The 22,276-nt window shown below is 39.2% G+C and overlaps 1 protein-coding gene across 1 annotated transcript in view; it reads left to right on the forward strand.

The window, feature by feature from the left end:
* LOC127789181 (apyrase 2-like) overlaps nt 1–22,276 on the forward strand; it is a 43,401-nt gene that overhangs the window by 11,018 nt on the left and 10,107 nt on the right. The window contains exons 5-6 of the mRNA XM_052317993.1: nt 11,282–11,487; nt 17,946–18,034. Of these exons, the coding sequence (XP_052173953.1) occupies nt 11,282–11,487; nt 17,946–18,034 (295 nt within the window). The remainder of the gene's footprint in view (nt 1–11,281; nt 11,488–17,945; nt 18,035–22,276) is intronic.

Here is a 22,276-nt window from a genome sequence, read left to right on the forward strand (position 1 = left end):
GGTTAATTGTTTTCAATTTTAATTTTATTTTTTATTTTTCAATTAGAGGAAAGAGGAGAGAGAGAAAGAAGGGTAAATTGGTCATTTTATCCTTTCATTTAACAGTAGGGGTGGTCATTGCTATTTCTCAAACGTCAGGGTGTTTCTTGCAATTTTGCCAAACCTTAGGGGTGTTCAATTTATCCTTTTTTATTTCTTCAATTGATGATTGAACTTTTGTTTCCCATCTCAACTTTTTCATCCATTGTGCAATGCCCTTCACATAACATGCATTTAAAAAATTAACCCACACCTTTACACTCAATCTATACACCAAAATCCATGTGAAATTATAAATGAAAAATGTATACATAAATTTGTATGGTATATTTATCCAAAGATTTACATGCAATTTTCATTGTAACTTCGTTAATTCAAAATGTAATTTTACACTATAGTTTAACCAAAAATTCTCATTGTGCATTTATGTTAGGCTCTCGGTCCTGACAGTAGAGAATTGGGGAAATTAGGGTAGGAAGAAAGAGAGAAGGAGAGAACGAGAGAGAAATGGGAGAGAAGAATGAAACAGAGGGATTTTGGTAGAGAACTGAGAGATAGGGAAGGAAATCAAAGGTTTTTATGAATTCATCGATGCCTCTTTATTAAATAGGGAGAGCCTTTTATATAGGCCCTTCTTCCCACCAATCCTTGGCAGTTACACTTGGTGATTATTCCTCTGATAATATTAACAACTCTTTTAAACCATAGTTGTTAAAGGCGCGCCTAGACGCAAGGCGCCAGTTCAGTGCCTCGCTTGGGCTGAGGCAAGGCGATTTCAGCGAGGCCCTCACCTTGCATGGTGAGGCGCCGAGGTGAGCCTAGGCATGCCTCATGAAACTTAGGTTTTCATTAAAACTTGGGCAGCCCAATTCCTCCCCCTCTTCTCATGTATACATTACAACATATTTACTTTTCTTTAGTTTAAACTTTAATACATAATTGTAAATAAAAAAGTATCTCCCATTTGGATTCAATAAAAATATCTAAAAAATCAAAATCCATAACAATAAGAAAATAGAATTTTTGTTTTAGTACAAACTAGGAATTTAGCGATTTTACCACCCCAAAATACATACCTACTATTTCTTGAAAAATTCATTAAAAATCATTTTAACAACAATGAATATTAGTTATCAAAATACTGGGAGATAATTTTTCAAAATAAAAACATTTTCTTATATGTCTCCTTATAATGCGCTAATCTTCCAGACTTAGAAAAATAGCATTTTTCAAAATGAAAACATTTTCTTGATTGTACTTGTAGTGTTTATATGTTTGTTTAGAACTTTGCATGATGATTGGTGCTTGTTTGAGTTTGAGACTTTAAGTTTGAACTTTGATGATGTTTCTAGTTTAGAATTTGCATGATGAATGAATCAACTTTGATGCTGTTAGTTTAGAATTTGAAAATAATGAATCATTAATGATATGCATGTGTTATTATTGATAATTTGGTAGTTTTTTATGATTTTACAAGATTTTGAGTTTTTTTTTTCACAAAGGTGTGCCTCGCTTCGCAAAGGTGCGCCTTGCCTCGTGCACCTCGTGCCTCAAGTTCCAGGACCCTTTGCGTTCGCGCCTTTCAGAACTATGTTCTAAACAGCCTAATTGCCATTTAACAGCCTACTGTTGCAACCATCTAACTGTTAACCCTGCTGTCTATTGTTACAGCCTTCCCTACTAACCATCTAACTACCGTAGGGTCCTGACAATTTATACAACCAAATATACTGGAATATGAGCATTGAAGCTCTCTAGATACTAAATAAATTTGAACAAATAACATAAACATAGGAACATTGTGCATTTCTGCAAACAAATTTGTCGAAATTCAAGAAAAAAATTCCCAGAGGTGGCCGAAGCTTGGTATAGGGCATAGAGAACCCTAGGATGAGAGAAAGATAATGCTGGAGTTGGGAGAGGGGGTATTGGATTAGGGGAGAGTGCAAGAAGCTTGGTGAAACTAGGAAAAACATTGAAAGACCTTTGCTTGAGCTCACTGTTCATCCTTGAGGTGAAGATCTAAACACCTTGTTACTATTGGACCTGGGAAAGAAAGAAGTAGGGGTGGTCGTCAAAGGTCATCAGTTATTGAATTTGGCTAGATCTCAACATTGCAGTGTGGTCGGGCCATTGGATGAGCCCTTAACTATACTCTTACGTTGGAGGAGCAATGATGGTTGTCATAGGGTGGCACTAGCATGACTTGTGTGAAAAGAAATTTCATTGTAAAAGTTTCTATGTTGGGTTGAAATGGATTCAAACCAACACAAATACATCTTTTAGGCATATTTTAAAACATTTTAGACTTTTGGAAATGTGTCATTCTTTTGAAAACGAAGGTAAAAATCAAATGATGTTTTTGTTTTTGTCTCCACTATTTAAAAGAAAAAAAAATAGAACAACAAAAGTCAAATGGATTCTGAGTTACTTTATGTTGTCTTGTTGCCAATCACAATCACCCATTGACTGAGTGATGTAGTTTGGGAGGAAGAATCAGCAAAAGCAACTACAAAAATTGGGCGGAAACAATGTAAGATCAAATCTAGAATGGATATATTGAAACTAATGTTTATGAAAACCTCAAAAGTTGAATTATAGTAAAGCGACTATTTACAAAGTATCTTAAAAGATTATTTATACTAGGTTACAGCTATAATAAATCCTAAGCCTTGATTCTAGAGGAATCCTAGTCCTTGATCACAAAGAAATCCTTCTAATCTTAGCCATCTATCTATTTTAAAACTCACATGACTACTTATTAAAGCTTATATAATAAAAGCATTCAAAACGTAATAGCTTAAGGTAGTAATCTTTAGCATGGGAGACCACCTTGAGGAGGTGTGCGAGTGACCCCTTAGGTGATGTGTGACCCTCTAATGGGAGGCTTCCTTATTGACGAGAGACCTAGAAAAGAGAAGGTGAAGTCACCCACCAACCCTCTGATGCTTAAGTCAGCTCTTTGCCCGAAAAAGAATTTTGGTTTAAGTGGCATGGCAAGTATACCTAAATGAGGAGGATGACCCTCCTATTTATAGCGAGAGGGAAGATTGATAGGTGGTGTGTGACCCGCTGATTTCGGCAGGGATCTCAAAGCCATATTTGAGTGGGTCTTGTGGGATTTGTAGCCTCCTAGGAGGGTCTCTCGCATGGCTTGGCGCCCTCGCCTGGGGTTGTTGGCCTTAGGATGGTTAAAGGGGGTCTCTCGGCCTTGACCCCTGGTATCTCAAATGGTGGCATAGTTCGCACTGGTGGCAGCGGCATGGTTGGTGTGAGAGCATGGTTGGGGGTGCGAGTGTGGCCTCTGGGGCCCTGTGCATGTGGGTGGGGGTCTCTTAGCCCGCATGGTCGTGCATGCCCGTGCGGCCGCACAGGTGATAAGGCCCCCTCGTAGCATGTGGTTGCGTGGCCATCCAACTGTCAAGTGACCCTCACTCGGCCATCCAGCTACCGAGTGACCCTCACTTGTCCAGGGCCACTTCTTCAATCGTTTTGCCCATCTCAACCCAATTTGATCTCGCCTCGTGATGGGCTTACCCAATGTTTTGCGGGTCTGTTTCTCCATACTTGGGCTATTTTTCTTTATTGGGCATAACAATTGCTCCCCACTCTTGCCTCTCGGTTTCCCAGTAGAAAGAATAGTTGTCAATCTGCCTTTTCTTAGTTAATTTTCCCAAAGTTCCGTTCTTCCTTGGTGCCAGTTTTTTTATCGCATGGACTCTCTATTTCTCCTCTGCCTGAAATTGCCCATTTCAGTGGTATGGCGAGGCTTGTCACCATCTTGATTAATGACTTGGAGAACCTTTCTGGTGTTTTGAAGCCTTATTCAAGTGGTGGAGGTAACCCCTTGGTGGAATTCTCGCCCCACTAAATGAGCTTTTTCTTTGGATGTCGCAAGATAAGGTTCTCCATCGTTTCTTCTTTCATCCCCTTTTTGGGTCGGGTTTTGCTCTTCAATCATTTGAGATGACTTCGCTCTAAAGGATCCTCGAACTTTGTGCTTTCGGAGAGCCTTGGTTTTCTATAATCCATCGGTCCTTTTGACTTCTTATTGTCTTAGACGTTGGTCCTCGGATCTTTGTTTGTGCATTTTCTCACTTTAGATGTGGGTTTGCTCAGATCATTCTTGCACTTTTGCATTTCAGCTTTCTATGCTGTTCTCACGCTTTATGCTCTTTTGATTTTAGACTTGTGTTTGTTTCTCTGTATGACATTGTTATAGTCTACTGTAAGGTATGAGACTTGTCCCACATTGAAAATTTAGGCTCTTAGTGTGGGGTTTATAACCTTTTGGACACCTTCCCCTTTACAACTAGCTTTTGAGGGTGAGTTCTACCCGAGAATTGTAACAATGGTATCAAAGTCGACCCCATGTCTCCCAGTTGCAATTGTGCGACGACGGAGGTGATGCTAGCATTGCAGTGTTCGTCCGGGACTAGCGTGACTAGTGTTCAACCTGTTGTCGTGGCCGCCGAGATTGCAGAGCATGGTGGTATGTTATGCTCCACTGTAAGGTATGAGACTTGTCCCACATCGGAAGTTTAGGCTCTTGGTGTGGGGCCTCTTGGGCACCCTCCCCGACAGCTAGTTTTTAAGGGTGAGTTCTACTCGAGAGTTGTAACAGACATATTAGCAACATACAAAGTATATAGAATTTTGCAATTTAGCTTTTAAATTGTAAATTGTTCAAAATTTTTATCATTTACACTTTGCTTTTCGTTAGAAGAGTGTGAACACGCTCGCTTCCCGATCCGTTGTGAATGTGGACGGGTATTATGCTTGTTCCCCAAGTTCTTTGCAAATGGTGGACGAGGATTATGCTCGCTCCCCAATTCATTACTAATGATGGATCCTAGATCATTCTTGTGCTTAAACCTCATACCACTCTCGTTAATATTAGAGCTTACCGATACTCTCCTACACAAAAGGCAAAGATCGAAAAACAGATCTCTAGCATGCTAGCTACTTCGTTTATACAGCCTAGCCAAAGTTCTTTTGCATCCCCTGTTTTATTGGTAAAAAAGAAAGATGGGATTTGGAGATTTTGTGTGGACTATTGCCAACTCAACTCACATACCATCAAAAACAAATTTCCCATTCCCTTCATTGATGACCTACTTGATGAATTAGCCGAGGCCAAGGTCTTTTCTAAACTTGATTTGAGATTTGAATACCATCAAATCCGGATGAAACCAACAGATATCCTAAAAATTGCATTTCGCACTCACCAGGGCCTCTATGAATTTGTTGTTATGCCTTTTGGGTTAACAAATGGCCCAGCCACTTTCCAAGCTCTTATGAACCAGATATTTGCTCCCTATCTCCGAAAATTCATCATAGTTTTCTTTGACGATATTCTCATATACAGCCTAAACCTGGACCAACACTTAAACCACCTTAAAACCGCAGATCTTTAGAGCTAACCATTTGTATGTCAAGCTATCCAAATGTATTTTTGCCAAAGATGAGGTGGGCTACTTGGGGCACATCATATCGGGGGGGGGGGGGGGGGGAGTCAAAACCGATCCCAGCAAGTTCACAGCAATGATCGAGTGGCCTAGACCCCAGACGGTGAGGGGATTCTTGGGATTAATAGGTTACTATCGCAAGTTCATAAGGCACTATGGATGGGGAGTCAAAACCGATCACAGCAAGGTCACAGCAATGATCGAGTGGCTTAGACCCCAAACGATGAGGGGATTCTTGGGATTAATAGGTTATTATCGCAAGTTCATAAGGCACTATGGATTGATCAGTCGACCCCTGACAGACTTGCTCAAGAAGGAAGGGTTTTTTCTGGAATCCCCAAGTAGAAGAAACATTCTTAACTCTAAAGAATGCCATGACACAAGCCCTGTATTAGCCCTTTTAGACTTCAACAAACAATTTGTGGTGGAGACGGACAGGTGTGAAAAGGGGATTGGGGCAGTTTTAACGCAAGAAGGAAGGCCTATTGCTTACATCAACCAAGCTTTGGGGCCTAAGCACCAGGGATGGAGCATATACGACAAAGAGCTACTCGTTGTGTTGAAGGTTGTGGATAAATGGAGACACTATCTAGAGAGTAATCCGTTTATAATCAAGACAAACCATGAAAGACTAAAGTTTTTCTCCCAACAGAGGATGCAATCTCAGTTACAAAGGAAAGGGGTGTCTAAACTAATGGGGTTGGACTACACTATCTTCTACCGAGAAGGCCGGGAGAATGTAGTAGCAGACGCACTGTCCAAAAGAGAAGTCATGGAAAATGTGGGCCAATGTTATGGGATCACTGTAGTAGTGCCGGAGTGGGTAAAGAAGGTGGAGCAAAGTTATAAAAACACCGATTGGGTGCAGCCCCTCTTAATCAAATTGGCGGTGCAAACAGGGGAGGAAAAAGGCTACTCCCTATCAAATGGTCTTCTCAGATTCCAAGGGCACTTGGTGATAGGAGATGACAAAGAGTTGAAGGAGAAGGTTTTGAAATCCCTACACTGCTCACCCCTAGGGGGTCACTCAGGTATTCAAGCTACCTACCATAGAATAAGGCAACTCTTCTTTTGGCCGAGGTAAGGATGTAGTGGATTTTGTACTAGCATGTGAAACATGTCAAAGGTGCAAACACAAGCAAGTACCATACCCAAGCTTGCTACAACCCTTGGAAGTGCCGGAGCAAGCATGGGAAGGTATCTCCATGGACTTTGTGGAGGGCCTACCCAAGTCCGAAGGTAAGGATGTGATATTAGTGATCATTGATAGATTAACCAAATTTGGGCATTTCCTCAGCCTAACACACCCCTTCTCGGCACATGAAGTGGCCCGGGTGTTCTTAGATTAAGTGGTCAAGTTGCATGGAGTTCCAAAAACAATTGTGGTCGACAGAGATAGGATTTTCACCAGCAATTTTTGGCAGGAACTATTCAAGAAGTTGGGAGTAGGGCTGCACCTATCAACTGCTTACCACCCTCAATCCGATGGCCAAATGGAGAGGGTAAATCAGTGCTTAAAAACCTATCTGAGGTGCATGTGTTTCACCAAACCAAGAAGCTGGCACAGATGGTTACCACTGGCCTAGTGGCAATGTTTGGGATCAACCCATCCCTTCTACTTGCTATAGCAAGCGGGACATCTAACCTGGCGATAGTAGAGCACTACTTATAGTAGAGAAAGGAAATGCTTACCACCTTGAAGAGAAAGCTAACTAACACCCAAAACAGAATGAGGCAGGCCGCAGACAAAAAGAGGAGTGACAGAGAATTTGAAGTGGGAGACAAGGTGTTTCTAAAAGTGGAGATTTCTGCAACAACCCTTCATGTCTACACCGATATTCAAGCTCAACCCCAAGTATTTCGGGCCCTATGTCATAGAGGTTAAAGTGGGGAAGGTAGCTTACAAACTGAAGCTACCTGTAGGGATACAGGTGCACCCCGTGTTCCATGTTTCTCTACTTAAGAGATCCATCGAACAGGAGCACCCACAAGCCAATAGCTACCAGAGATCGAAGATGAATTGGAGGAACAAAGAGAACCCCAAGCTATACTAGGTCGGAGGGTGGTTTACTAAGCTACAGCCCCACTCATTCAAGTTTTGGTCCAATGGTCGCACCTCCAGCCCAACCATACCACTTGGGAATACCTCCCCGAGTTACTGGAAAGGTTCCCCACAACGACCAACCTACTTTGAAGACTTCTTGAGGACAAGAATGCTGTTGAAGGGTAGGGGAGTGTCACGACCTAAGGCTCCCAATTGTAATTTTTTTTAAACTTTTGCAAGTGGACTTGTAACTAACTGATCTGATATTAGCGTGAGGACTGTTATACCCTCATGTGAAGGCTGTAACCGCCTATGCATGGCCTATAAGAATTCATTCACGGAAATAATATTGAATTCTTTCCCTCCAATCTCCTCTCAATTCTCCCACCAAATCCTATCTCTCTTTCCCTCCTTTTCTCTATCTCCCAACTCTCATATAATTTGGAAATTCAAGTCGACTTGACATCTATCAACCAAAATCCAAGTGTTATTCTTATTTTAAGGACTCCATTTCAGATTCCATGGCAGCCAGCCATTTCTTGGAATTCTTGGACTTCACAGCCTCTTCAAATTAGAGAGGTTCATCTCCAGCTGTCTTTTTAGCACTTAACAGTGCATAGGAGGTAAAATCAGAATACCCATACCTTATAGGAGGTCTAACCTCCTTCCTTTGCTTATCCCTTGCCACATTGTACCTTCCTAAACTAGGGGAACTATGCGAACTGGAGGGACCAGCACTGTCTCTAGGCTGGAATCTCTCAAAACTAGACAGATCAACACTGCCACTTTGCTGAAAGCTATCTAAGGTAGGGGAATCAAGACCAGCACTATGCTGGTCTATTGCCATAGGAGAATCAGCACTATCAGAGTGCTGGTTATCTGCCAAATCCCTTGGACTGTTCATGACAGCATCATGGACTTGCTGTTCCACCTCAACAGCCTTGGCTTTTCCCTTCCTATCCTTTTGAAACTCTACCTTATTATCTTTTAAGAAAGAATCCTCTCTAAAGGTTACATCCCTACTAACCAAAATACATATACCCAAACCGTCCTAGAGAAGTCATCTATGGTCTAGAGAAGTCATCTATGGTTGACAAAAAATACCTTGCCCCACCATGTGTTAAAGATTGACTAGGGCCCCATAAATCCGAATGAATATATTCTAAAGGGGCTTTAGATATGTGGTTTGCTTTCTTAGGGAATTTTACCTTAGAAGACTTACCAAAGATACATGTTTCACATTGGCCCAATTCTGTTACATTTTCAACCCCTAGGATACCTTGTTTGGACAATTCTCTAAGGCCTTGCTCGCTTATGTGAGCCATCCTATAACGCCACAATTTGGTTTGAACATAGGTTCTGTTTTCACCTATTTCTGCCTCATCACTTAAAGTGGTTGCTTGCAGCACATATATCCCATTGTGTAGGACAGCTTTCATACATATAAGTGCTCCCTTAGATACCTGTAAGACTCCACCATCCCCCTTATAGGAATAGCCACATTTGTCCAACTCTCCTAAGGAAATTAAGTTCCTTTTCAAATCTGGAACATACCTAACAGAATTTAATGTCTTAACCAATCCATCATGCATTCTTAATTTTATGTCACCTATCCCCTTTATATTGCACTCATGGTTATTCCCTAGAATGACCTTTCCACCACCAATATCTCTGTAGTTAAGAAACCATTCTCTATGGGGTGTCATGTGAAATGAGCAACCTGAGTCTAAAACCCACACATCCTTATCTTCTTGGCAAGATGCAACCAATGCATCTGCACTATCAGTCATACTCACATAGGGAGGATGAAATTTCAGAATTTGATCTTTCTTGAAATTCTTTCTTTCTCCTAGGGCAATTTTTCTTAATATGACCCTGTTCATGGCAGTGATAACATTTAATTTGTTTCCTTCTATTTCTAGACTTGGACCTAGACTTCCCGCCAGGCCTAAACTCTCTCCTTTCAGCCCTACTCCTAATAGTTAGGACTTAGGACATCTCCAGCAGCCTTTCCCTCTACCTTCTGTTGCAACTCCTTAGAGTTCAATGCACCTATTACATCCTCTAAGGCCAATGTATCCCTACCATGTTTAAGAATATCCACAAAGGTTTCATACGACTTTGGCAAGGAATGTAATAATACAAGGGCTTTGTCTTCATCATCATAGTTTACATCTATGTTTTCTAAGTCAAGACATAGCTTATTAAAATCATCTATGTGACTTTTCAATTTCTGCCCTTCTTGCATCTTAAAGGTAAGAAAATTTTCCTTCAAGAACAGCCTACTAGATAGGGATTTTGTCATATACAACCTCTCTAACCTATGCCATAATTCAGCTGCGGTTTCCATCTTTGAAACCTCTCTAAGGATGTTTTCCCCTAAACTTAAGATTAGGGTATTGAATGCCTATTTGATAATTTATTTCTTCTTTTCTTTAGAATAGGCTTCCAGCATTTTTGACTCTCCATCGAGAGCTTCTTCTAATCCTAGATTACCCAACAAAGCTCTCATTTTCATTCTTCAAAGTCCAAAATCATTAGATCCATCGAACTTCTCGATGTCATATCTTGCAGTAGAGGCCGCAGAAGCCATGGAAGGGAATAAAACCTATTGATGTCTAGGGTTCTTGGCAATTCTTGAATGAGTTTCAGGCTCTGATACCAATCTGTTAGGATTAAGAGCTCTTAGGATCGCTCAATTCATATGCCAATATGATTCACACCCTCACCCGAAATCAATCACAACAACACAAATGAAAAACTGATTTGAAAACAGAATTAAAGATCAATGAAAGAGACAACCAAACCACAAAAGAGACAAGGATTTTATCCTAGTTCAGGCTGCAGAAACGACCCTACATCCAGCCTCGGTCCAAGAGCAATTCTACTAGAAATCCAATCAAGAATCAGTACAAGAAACCCTCTCCACTCTTCACGAGTACACCACACTTTTTTGAGATTACAAAGTACCCTCTATACAAGTCTTTCTTCTCAGATTACAACACATAATCACTCATTTGCAGAATTGAGAAAATGATCAGTCAGACTGACTGCCCGCCTATGCCTTCTATTTATAAAGAATTTGGGCGGAAAATACAAGGGTGTTTAAAACCAACACAAAGTCTATACTACCCTTACATAACCATTTTAATTAGAACTAACCTAACTAACTCATTGTCGGTTATATCACCAATCTAACTAACCAGTTTCTTTTGATTCTTCTTAATCTTCTAGAATGTACTCAATGCAAAACTTCAACACCTGACACCAACATCCAACAATCCCTTGTAATCTATCTCTCATCATGTGGATATTATTCCCTTTTCTTTAATCAAATAGCCCAAGAGCTTTCTCCTCTCTTTATCTAGTGACTTTTTGCTTTGGGTGTGTTTTGTCATCTATTTGTGTTTCTTTTAATGGTCCTAATGTTTGTAGTAGAGGAGGGTAACGAAAACATTTTTTAGTAGGTAGGAAGTAAGCCAGAAATTTTGGTTCCTTGATTGGTTAAATTTTTCAGTGTCACCCATGCTATGTAAATATTAAATGTAGTGTACAAATTGTCATGATGCCTTTATATGAATTCTGTGATTATTTATTTATTTTTTTGCTAAAGAAATTCTTGGATTAATTAGGTTGTATTAATGAATGAGAATGTTGTGTGATTTTTAATGCAACGGTGCTATTAGCTGACAAATTAATGTTTATGTTTCTTAATTGCATATATGGTCAGGTGACCATAAACTATCTCTTAGGGAATTTGGGTAAGAAATACTCTAATACAGTTGGGGTAGTTGATCTTGGAGGTGGATCTGTACAAATGGCATATGCTATCTCAGAGACTGATGCTGCAAAAGCTCCTAGGATGTCAGATGGAGAGGATACATATGTGAAGGAAATGAATCTCAAGGGAACAAAATACCATCTTTATGTTCACAGGTTTGTTTCTTGTTTGATATTTATGGCTGTTTCTTTTTCCTTTTTTTTTTTTAAAGAAATGATGATTTCTTTGTCACGATCTCAGGGTAGGAAGGGAATATTAATAAATTATAGTTGCAGTAATAAATTATAGTTGTAATAATTATATTTATTAGTCATTTATAATTATAACAGTTAGTTAGATGGTAGTTGTTGTAATATTCAGTTATATGTTGTTGTAATAGTCAGTTATTGTAATAGTTAGACAGTTAAGGAGAGGGGTTATATATGTAACCTAAGGTGATAGGAGAAGAGAATTTTGGAATAACAGAATTATTCTTTTCTCTCTCTCTTTATTTCTCTCTCTCTCTCTCTCTCTCTCTCTTTCTATTCTATTATGTCCAGAATTCCATAATTGTCCATACCCAACTCTAGGGACTTGACATTGTGGTATCAGAGCCAAACGAATTGGCCAAGGTGAAGGCTATGCGAGTGATCGAAGAAGTGCAGTGACAACAGTAGTGAATTGTGATAAGAATGGCAGAACGTACTAGAATGAAGCAACTGGAAGTGAGAATGGAAGCCATGGAGTTTGGGATGTTCCAGACCCAAGAGACGATGGTACAAACTCAGGAAGATGTGGTAGTTACAAAGGAAGCAATGTTGGGGGATTCAAAAAAGAACCGAGAGATCTTGGAGCAATATAAGGAATCCATGGAGCAGTACGGGCAAAGATTGAATAGCGTACTTGGCATGCTGTCCTCATTACCCAGGTTTTGGCTATTACTAGATTTTCCTCCAAGGCAGTATACTAAGAACTCGGGGAGATTTTGAGGTAGAGGAGTTTCTAAGGCAGAATTCCGAACCAATTCTGCCACCACAAGGCAGTATACCAAGAACTCGGGGAGATCTTGAGGCGAAGGAGTTTTCGATGGAACAAGAAGTGTCGGTTTGAAATTTCCATCCCTTCCCTAATAACCACCCTTCGATGCCAAGGTTGGAAATTCCCATGTTTGATGTGATGAAGCCAAGGTGGTGGATTAGAAGGTGCAAATGATTTTTCCAGTTCTATAGGGTGCCTGGGGAACATAAAGTTTACTTGGCTATAGCCTACTTAAACAATATGATCGATTCTTGGTTTCAAGGGTGAATCCAAGATGAAGGAAATGGTGGGAATTGGGTAGAGTTTGCAAAGGGGGCTGTGTAAACGGTTTGGAGAAAGGAGCATGACAGATGTGATTGAGGAATTTAGCAAACTTAAACAAGAAAGGACAATGGTGGAATACCAGGTGAAATTTGAGGAATTGAGGTCAATTGTATGTACTGTGCAGCCAGGTTTAACAAAGTAATACTTGGTGTCTACTTTTATAAGTGGTTTGAGGGAGGAGTTGTGTTCAATGGTGAAGATAATGATGCCCACATCTATGAGGCAGGCGGCTAAAAAAGCACAGTTACAAGAATTGACGTTGGAGGCCATTTTCAAGAGACATAAGGTCCCATATAGGCCTGGTGTGATGGTTGGATAGTCAACAGGAGGAAATCATCGGCCCATGCTTACGGGGTCTAGTTAGGTGGCAACCAAGGTACCATACAGTAACAATGGTACTAAGAACCCTCTTATGGAACAAAGAAGACAATTAGGGCTTTGCTACAAGTGTGGGGACAAGTAGAGCCTTGGGCACCAATGTAAGAGACAATTGATGAATATGGAAGGGTCAAATGAGGAGAAGGAAGAAGAAGTGGTGGTAGAAGAAGATGTCATCCAAGAGTTGCAAGGGGAGGAAGGAGGGGAAATATCCTTCCACGCTTTAAAAGGGAGTCCTATGGGGCAAATCATTAAGGTGAAGGGTTATGTGGGGAAAAAGAGGTTGATGGTGTTAATTGATAGTGGGAGCACCCATAGCTTCCTCAGACTGCTACCACCCTTAAATGTCCGTTAACAACAACCACCCCCCATCAGTGATGGTAGCAAATGGGAGCAGAATGTATAGTCATTACAAATGGGATTCAAGTGGGTGATGCAGGAGTAGGAATTCATGGCAGATCTCAGAGATCTTGAATTGGGGGGATGTGACATTGTCCTCGGGGTAGATTGAATGAGGACTATTAGCCCTTTGACTTTTGATTTTAACAAGATGGAGGTAACGATGGAAATTGAGGGTAGAAGGCTAACCTTGTTGGGTAGCTTGGAACAAGGAGAGTGCAAGATGATTAGGGGAAAGAAGAGGATGATTGTTTGAAGGAGCAAGAACAACCTACAGCTACATCTATTGAGTCCCAGATCTCAAATAAGGTACAAATTTCAAAAGACTTGCGCTTACTTTTGATAGAATTTAAGGACTTGTTTGATGAGCCAAACTCTTTGCCACCCCAACGACCCTTAGACCATTCCATTCATCTTAAGCCAAATTCAGCCTCTGTTAACATTAAATCCTGTAGATATTCTCCTATTCAAAAATTAGAGATTGAAAAGCAAGTTAAATCCATGCAAAGCACCTCCATAATTCAACCTAGCCAAAGCCCCTATGCATCTCTAGTCCTTGTTAAAAAGAAAGATGGAACATGGAGATTTTGCATCGATTACAGGCAACTCAATTCTAACACTATCAAAAACAAATTTCCAATACCCTTAATAGAGGACCTACTTGATGAACTATTTGGTGCCAAAATTTTCTCTAAGCTGGATCTTAGGTCTGATTACGACCAAATTTGTATGAAGCCATCTGATATCCCTAAGACAGCCTTTAGAACCCACCAAGGGGTATATGAGTTTACTGTCATGCCTTTTGGATTAACCAATACTCCAGCTACTTTCCAAGCATTGATGAACCGAATTTTCCAATCTTACTTGAGGAAGTTCATCCTTGTTTTTTTTATGACATTCTCATTTATAGCCCTAATTTTGAACAACACCTATCTCACCTTCGTACCACTTTTGAGGTCTTTAAATCTCATCAAATGTATGTCAAATTTTCTAAATGTACTTTTGCTGAGAAAGAAGTTGAGTATTTGGGACACATAATTTAGGGAATGGGGTGAGTATTGATTCGAAGAAGGTGGTAGCAATGGTAAAAGGGCCAAAACCCATGATGGTTAGCTAGGGGGGGGATTTTTGGGGCTGACCGGGTATTACTGGAAATTCATTCAACATTATAGATTGATTAATAGGCCCCTAATTGAATTGCTAAAGAAGGATGCCTTTCAATGGAACCCTAGGGCTAAGGCAGCCTTCTTGGCATTGAAGAAATCTATGGCTTAGGCTCTGGTGTTAGCTCTACCAGACTTCACCAAGCTTTTTGTAATAGAGATTGATGCATGTGATAGTGGGATAGGGGTTGTCCTTATGCAGGAGGGAAAGCCATTAGCATTTATCAGCCAAGCTTTATCCCAAAAACACTTGGGATTAAGCGTGTATGACAAAGAATTATTGGTTGTTTTTGGAGCAGTGGATAGGTGGCACCACCAATGTTATTAAAAGCCCAAGGCGCACAAGGGTCTTGGAGCCTGAGGCGCAAGGCGAGGCGCGAACCTGGTGGAACTAGGCGCAAGTTAATAAAAAAAATAAAATAAAAATATATGTCCTAGTTGAAGAAAAATGTATAAAATAGGTCCTAACTTCTAATAATATTTTAACAAGATAAAAAAAATATAAAATTCAACATATGCTAACTATGATATTTCCATGCTGGATCTTTTCTTCTACCAGCAAAGCTACTATCAGGATTATGATCAATAGTGTTGGATGACATTTTAAATTTTTGATTCTTGCAAGATTCACAATATGTCAACAACAATACCACAGACCATCTTAAGAAAAACAAAGAGATAATACTCAAACTCAAACAAGCACCAATCATCATGCAAAGTTCTAAACAAACACATAAACACTACAAGTCCACAATCAAGAAAATGTTTTCATTTTGAAAAATGTTATTTTTCTAAGTCTGAAGATTAGCGTATTATAAGGAGACATATAAGAAAATATTTTTATTTTGAAAAACTCTCTCCCAGTATTTTGATAGCTAATATTCATTGTTGTTAAAATGATTTTTAATGAATTTTTCAAGAAATAATAAGTATGTATTTTGAGGGTGGTAAAATCGCTAAATCTCGAGTTTGTACTAAAACCAAAATTCTATTTTCTTATTGTTATGGATTTTGATTTTTTAGATATTTTTATTGAATCCAAATGGGGGGTACTTTTTTATTTACATTTATGTATTAAAGTAAATGGAAGGTAAAAAAATATAAATTAAAGAAAATGTGGACATTTATTTAAATGTAAATATGTTGTAATGTATACATGTTGGAACCGAGAAGAGGGGAGGCTAGAACCAAGAATGGCAGTTGGTTTCGGTGGGCAGTGGGGTTCTTGACAGCTAATTTCATAAGGCGCAACCAGGCACCTTTAACATCTATGAGCGCAAGGTGCCTGAGGGCCTGGGCCCAGGAGCACCTAGGCAGCTCTCGCCCGCCTGGTATGTTTCTAGGCACCAAGCTTGCGCTTGGTATCAAGGCGCGAGCCTAGGCGCGCCTTTAATAACACTGGGCACCACTACTTGGAGGGAGGTTCGTTTTTAATCAAAACGGACCATGAAAGTCTCCAATTTTTGTCATAGCAGAGACTGCACACGTAGTTGCAAAGGAAGGGCATATCTAAACTAATGGGGTTAGATTACACAATCTATTACCGGAGGGGAAAGGAAAATGTGGTTGTTGATGCCTTATCAGAAGGCGAGACAACTGTTTTTTTGGCCTAGGCAAAGAAGGATGTGGTACAATTTGTGTTGTCATGTTCCATATGGCAACAGTGCAAACAGGAGCAGGTGTCTTACCCTGACTTGTTGCAGCCCTTTGCCATTCCTGAGCAGGCATGTGATGGTATTTCTATAGATTTCGTGGAAGGATTACCAATATCAAAAAGTAAGGATGTTATCTTGGTGATAGTGGCCCATCTGACCAAATTTGGCCATTTTATCAGCTTGACACACTCATTTACAGCTCAGGAGATGGCATGAGTATTCTTAGATTTTGTGGCTAAAATCCATGGAATACCTAAGTCTATTGTGTCTGACCGAGATAAAATTTTTACAAGTGTTTTTTGGCCATAATTATTCAAGAAGTTGGGGGTGGGCTTGCATATGTCTTTTGCATATCGCCCACAAACACACGGCCAAATGGAGAGGGTTAATCAGTGTGTGGAGGCATACTTGCGTTGCATGTGTTTCACTAAACCTAGAAGCTGGAACAAATGGTTGGCCCTAGCACAATGGTGATATAATTCCAGTTACCACAGTGCTATTAGGAGGAGTCCATTCAAGACTGTGTTTGGTTACAAACCCTCCCTTTTGCATGTTATCTCTAGTCCAAATCGTACTATGGCTGCAGTAGGACAATACTTGCAGCAAATGTTGACCATTCTCAAGAAGGAATTAGCCACTGTCCAAAAGCATATGAAACAAATAGCTGACAGGAAAAGAAGTGACAGGTCGTTTAATGTGGGGGACAAAGTTTATCTTAAGCTTAGATGATTTTTACAACAACCTTATACATCTATTTCAGCTTCTAAACTGAGTCCTAAGTATTTTGGGCCTTACTCTATAGTGGCCAAGGTGGGAAAAGTTGCTTACAAGTTGCAACATCCAGAGGGAGTGAATTCTCACCCCGTGTTTCATGTTTCATTGCTCAAGCAAGCTAAGGAACCCCTGGTTAATGCAAGCCAGGATCTACCACCTCTAGCAGAAGAAATAGAAGAAGTGATTGAACCTCGGGCTATTGTGGAGAAGAGGGTCATCTACCAAGGTTCACTGCCATAATTCAAGTCTTGGTACAGTGGTCCCACCTCCATCCAAAGCACACCACTTGGGAAAATCTACTAGACTTGTTGAAGTAATTTCCTAGGGCTGAGGTTCTTCTCTAAATTTTTGGGGACAAGAATTGTTTGAAGGGGGGGGGAATTGTCACGATCTCAAGGGTAGGAAGGGAATACTAATAAATTATAGTTGTAGTAAGAAATTACAATTGTAATAATTATATTTATTAGTCAGTTATAATTGTAAGAGTTAGTTAGATGGTAGTTGTTGTAATATTCAGTTATATGTTGTAATAGTTAGTTATTGTAACAGTTAGACAGTTAAGGAGATGTAACCTAAGGTGATGCGAGAAGGGAATTTTGGAATAACAGAATTATTCTTCTCTCTCTCTCTCTCGTCTCTCTCTCTCTTTCTATTCTATTATGTCCAGAATTCCATAATTGTCCAGACCCAACCCTAGGGACTTGACATTCTTGTGTATTTTCCATCCTACTCATTTATATTGACATCCAGTCCTGTTTGGCTTCACATAGAACATTTTGTTACAGTGCTTCACCTTCATATTTGTAAAAATGCTAGACTTTAGGATATCCTAATTTTGTGGTGATCAAAATATAGTTTCTTGAACAAGAGTAATGTTAATGCCATTTGTTCATGTTTTGCTAGTTACTTGCACTATGGCTTATTAGCAGCTCGAGCTGAGATTCTGAATGTTGAAGATTCTGGCAGCCCATGCATCTTGGTTGGATATCATGGTAGGTTCATTTCTTTCAGTGTCTTGAGAGTTGAAGATTCTGGCAGATGCATCTTTGACATTATTGCTTCATGTCCTTTATTGAATGTTATACCATGGAGCTGCGTGAATGATCCTATATCATAATTCATCTTTTGCGTTATGTAGAGCTCAAACTTGTTTAGTAATCCATGTTGTATGCTAGTTCTTTTCCAAAAGACATAATCATCTAAACAGAAAGTAGTTTTCAGATGAAAGAAGAATTTCATTCATGTGGAATACTTTTCTGTACAGAATTATATAGACAAAGATTTAAAACCTTACCATCTAGAATGTACAGCAATCAAGGAATTAGACGTTTTGACTTTGTACAATTCCTTTAATTACTCTAATCAATCATCTATCAATTTATAATTTACAGTTGCACTCTTTTAATATATACTCTTATCAATTTATCCTTTATTCTCTGTAATCCAACACTTCTCCTCAAACTGGTGAATAGATATCAATCATTCCTAGGTTGCTAATTAATACTTCAAAACTTGGTTTGGACATTGCTTTAGTTAGGATATCAGCCTCTTGAACTTGAATAGAAATGTATGAGAGGATAATTGTTTCTTTTTCAATCTCAGTCTTGGTGAATTGTTTGTTAATCCTTACATGCTTCATCTTATCATATTGAATTGGATTGTGAACTATACTAATGGTTGATTTGCTGTCACTGTGTAGCTTTATAGGTCCATCCTATGATATCACTAAGTCATGTAATAGTCTTTCCAACTAGACTAATTCACATATTTCTTGGGCAATTATTCTATACTCTGCTTCGACACTACTTTTAGGTACTATTGACTATTTTTTGCTCCTTGAAGTGAGTAGGTTACCCCATAACTTAGTGCAAAGTATCTTGTAGTAGACTTACTGTCTTCCATTAATTCTGCCTAATCTACATTAGCATAGCATTCAATTTTTCGGTTGTCACATTTTTTGAACAATAAACCCTTAATTGGTGTACTCTTGAGATACCCAAGAATGTGATTTGTTGAAGAAGATAAAGATAAGGAAGAACTAGTTGATGGCCGAATAGACAAGGATTAAGATGTTGTGAAAAGATCACAACAAATCAAACTAAAAGATTGTTATGTTTTGAGAGGAAAAGTATATTATTATTTTATTCACAATGTGGTACATATATATAATACACCAATGTACAAGGTACAACCATGGGACATCATATCTTTCTAATATATATGTACAACACTATCTAGCATATATATATATATATATAATATGTATAACACTAACTCTAATACTCCCTCTCAAGTAGACACATATATATCATATGTGCCTAGTTTGGTACAAATGTAGGCAAGTCGTGGACCCTGTAATGCCTTGTAAAAAGATTAGCCAACTGGTCATTAGAGCCAACAAATGAGGTACTAATCTCTTTAGAAATCAATTTCTGTCTCACAAAGTAGCAGTCTATCTCTATGTGTTTGGTTTGTTTATGAAAAACTGGATTAGAGGCAATATGAAGAGGCGTCTGATTATCACAAATAAGTTGCATAGGGGTCCTGAATCTCCAAATTTCAATTCCGTAAGAAGTTGCTTGAGCCAAATCAACTCACATGTGGCTAAAGCCATAGCTTGATATTTCGCTTCTGTGCTAGATTTAGCCACAACATTTTGCTTCTTACTCTTCCAAGACACCAAATTTCTTCCAATTAGGATACAATAACCTGAGGTAGAGTGCCTATCTGTAGGACAACCAGCCCAATTTGCATCAGTATATCCAATAACTTGCTTGTATTCTTTGTTCTCAAACAACAAGCCTTTATCAGGAGCACTTTTAATGTATCTTAAGATACGCACTAAAGTGTGCCAATGACCATTACATGGGGAGTCGAATAATTGACTTACCACACTAACAACAAAAGAGATGTTTGGCCGTGTGATGATGAGGTAATTAAGCTTCCCAACCAGCCTCTTATATCGCCAATGATCCTCTAATGGCTCTCCTTGTCCTTGTAGAAGCTTAACATTAGGATCTATAAGAGTATCTATAAGCATACCAGTCTCTTCCAAAATATTTAAGGCATACTTCCTTTGAGAGATGCACACACCATGGACAGATTGAGCTACCTCAATGCCAAGAAAATACTTCAACTTGCCCAAATCCTTGGTTTAAACATAAGAATGCAAACAAGTCTTCAACTGCCCAATACCGATGTCATCATCTCTTGTAATAACAATGTCATCTACGTACACCTCCAATAATATAACTCCACCAGGAGAATGTTGATAAAAAAACAAAATGATTAGCTTTACTTCTTCTCGTACCAAAAGATTCGATGACCGAACTAAAGCGACCAAACGAATATCGAGGAGATTGTTTTAGGCCATATAAGGACTTCTTTAGGCGACATACCAGTTGGGACTCCCCCTAAGCAACAAAGCTAGGAGGTTGCTCCATATACACTTGCTTTTGAAGGTCGCCATGAAGAAAAACATTTTTAATATCTAACTGACAAAGAGGCCATTACTAAATAGTGGCCATAGTAAGAAAAACACAAACATAAGCAATCTTAGCCATGGGAGAGAATGTATCACCATAATCTAGGCAAAAAATTTGAGTATATTCCTTAGCAACCAACATAACCTTTAGATGATCAATAGAACCATCCAGACCAACCTTAACTGTAAACACCTATTAACAACCAATAGTAAACTTCCTCGGAGGGAGAGGAACTAGATCCCATGTCTCATTAGCCAACAAGGCAGACATCTCCTCATCCATAACATGTCTCCACCTAGAGTGAGAAAGAGCTTCTGCATCTGTCTTAGGAATAGAAACAGAAGAAAGAGCAAAGACAAAAGCAGAATAAAGAGAGGACAAATGCCTAGGTTTTCCACAATATTCACACCTTAGCTGATTCTTATTGATACTTCCATGGATGGTAGGGGTTCTATCAAGTGATGATTTCATCATCATGGCTGATCTATTTGTTGCAGCAGGTTGGAGCATAACACTCCTTTTGCTGTCTTCTTGATGAACATAGGAATAAGCTTGCTTCAAGGTAGGAAAAGGCTCCCTTCCTAATATTTGAACCCTTATTTGGTCAAACTCTATATTTAACCCAGTTAAAAAATTAAATACCCTCTCTTTATCAATCATTTTTTGGATCTCAGAAGCATCAATAGAACATTCCGCTTAGAAATCTTGATAATAATCCAACTCTTGCCATAGATTGTTTAATTTTCAGCATAGTATTGAGAAATTGACCACTCACCTTGTTTAGTTTCATGTACCTTTTTCTGGATCTCGTAAATTTGTGCATCATGTCTGACTTGAGAGTAGGTTTGTGATGCAGCATTCCAGATCTTCCCTATTGTCTCTAGCAGTAAATACCCCTTGGCAATGTTTGGCTGCATTGAATTGATCAGTCAAGACATCACAAGGGAGTTCTCGATCTCCCATTGTCGAGCTTGTATATCTCCAATGGCGAGTTTTTGAGTTTTCATGCCAGCTTTGTAGTCTTCCAATCCTCGGGCTTTGATGAACAATTTGCAGGAGCGACACCAGACTAGATAGTTATTGCCATCTAGTTTCACTGGACTAATAAGCAAGGATGGGTTATCGGAAGGAACTGCAGTTTTAGGCCCCTCAGTAGGCACCACATCCCTTGTAACACTGGATAATCTAACCTCTTGGGACATTTTCGCTCAAACTATTGTCTTTTTTGTGCTTAGCCTAGTTGTGGCTCTGATACCATGTAAAAATAGCAACAACTAGGTTTTGAAACTATAGGCAAAGACACCTTGTCCCTTTGGATTATTCTCTATTTATAACCTCATATTTAATAGCTTAGGAATCTTAAACAAAAGAAAAGAATACATAAGGAAAGAATACAAAAGGAAAGGATATACAAAAATTATCCTAATTACAACTCATATACACATTCACGATTTTTTAGATTTGATTGTTGTGTTGTCTTCCTTGATTGCCTCCATAGAATTTGCCATTTACAATCTTGTATCACAAAGGTTAACCTTTCCATAATAACTATTTACAGCAATCTTGCCAGCCCTCTTTTACCCGAGATTCCAACCTAGAGTTTTCAAAATCTCATTCTATTTTGTAGTAAATGGAAGAGAATTGCCAGGCTTCTCATTTGCAGGTAATGATTCAATAGCATAGGCTAGTTTAGGTTGGTCCCTTTGATTTTTTGACTTCCAGTTTGTAGGTTTACCGTGAAGTTTTCAA

The sequence above is a fragment of the Diospyros lotus genome, chromosome 13 (assembly GCF_014633365.1).
Source record: "Diospyros lotus cultivar Yz01 chromosome 13, ASM1463336v1, whole genome shotgun sequence".
NCBI lineage: Eukaryota > Viridiplantae > Streptophyta > Magnoliopsida > Ericales > Ebenaceae > Diospyros > Diospyros lotus.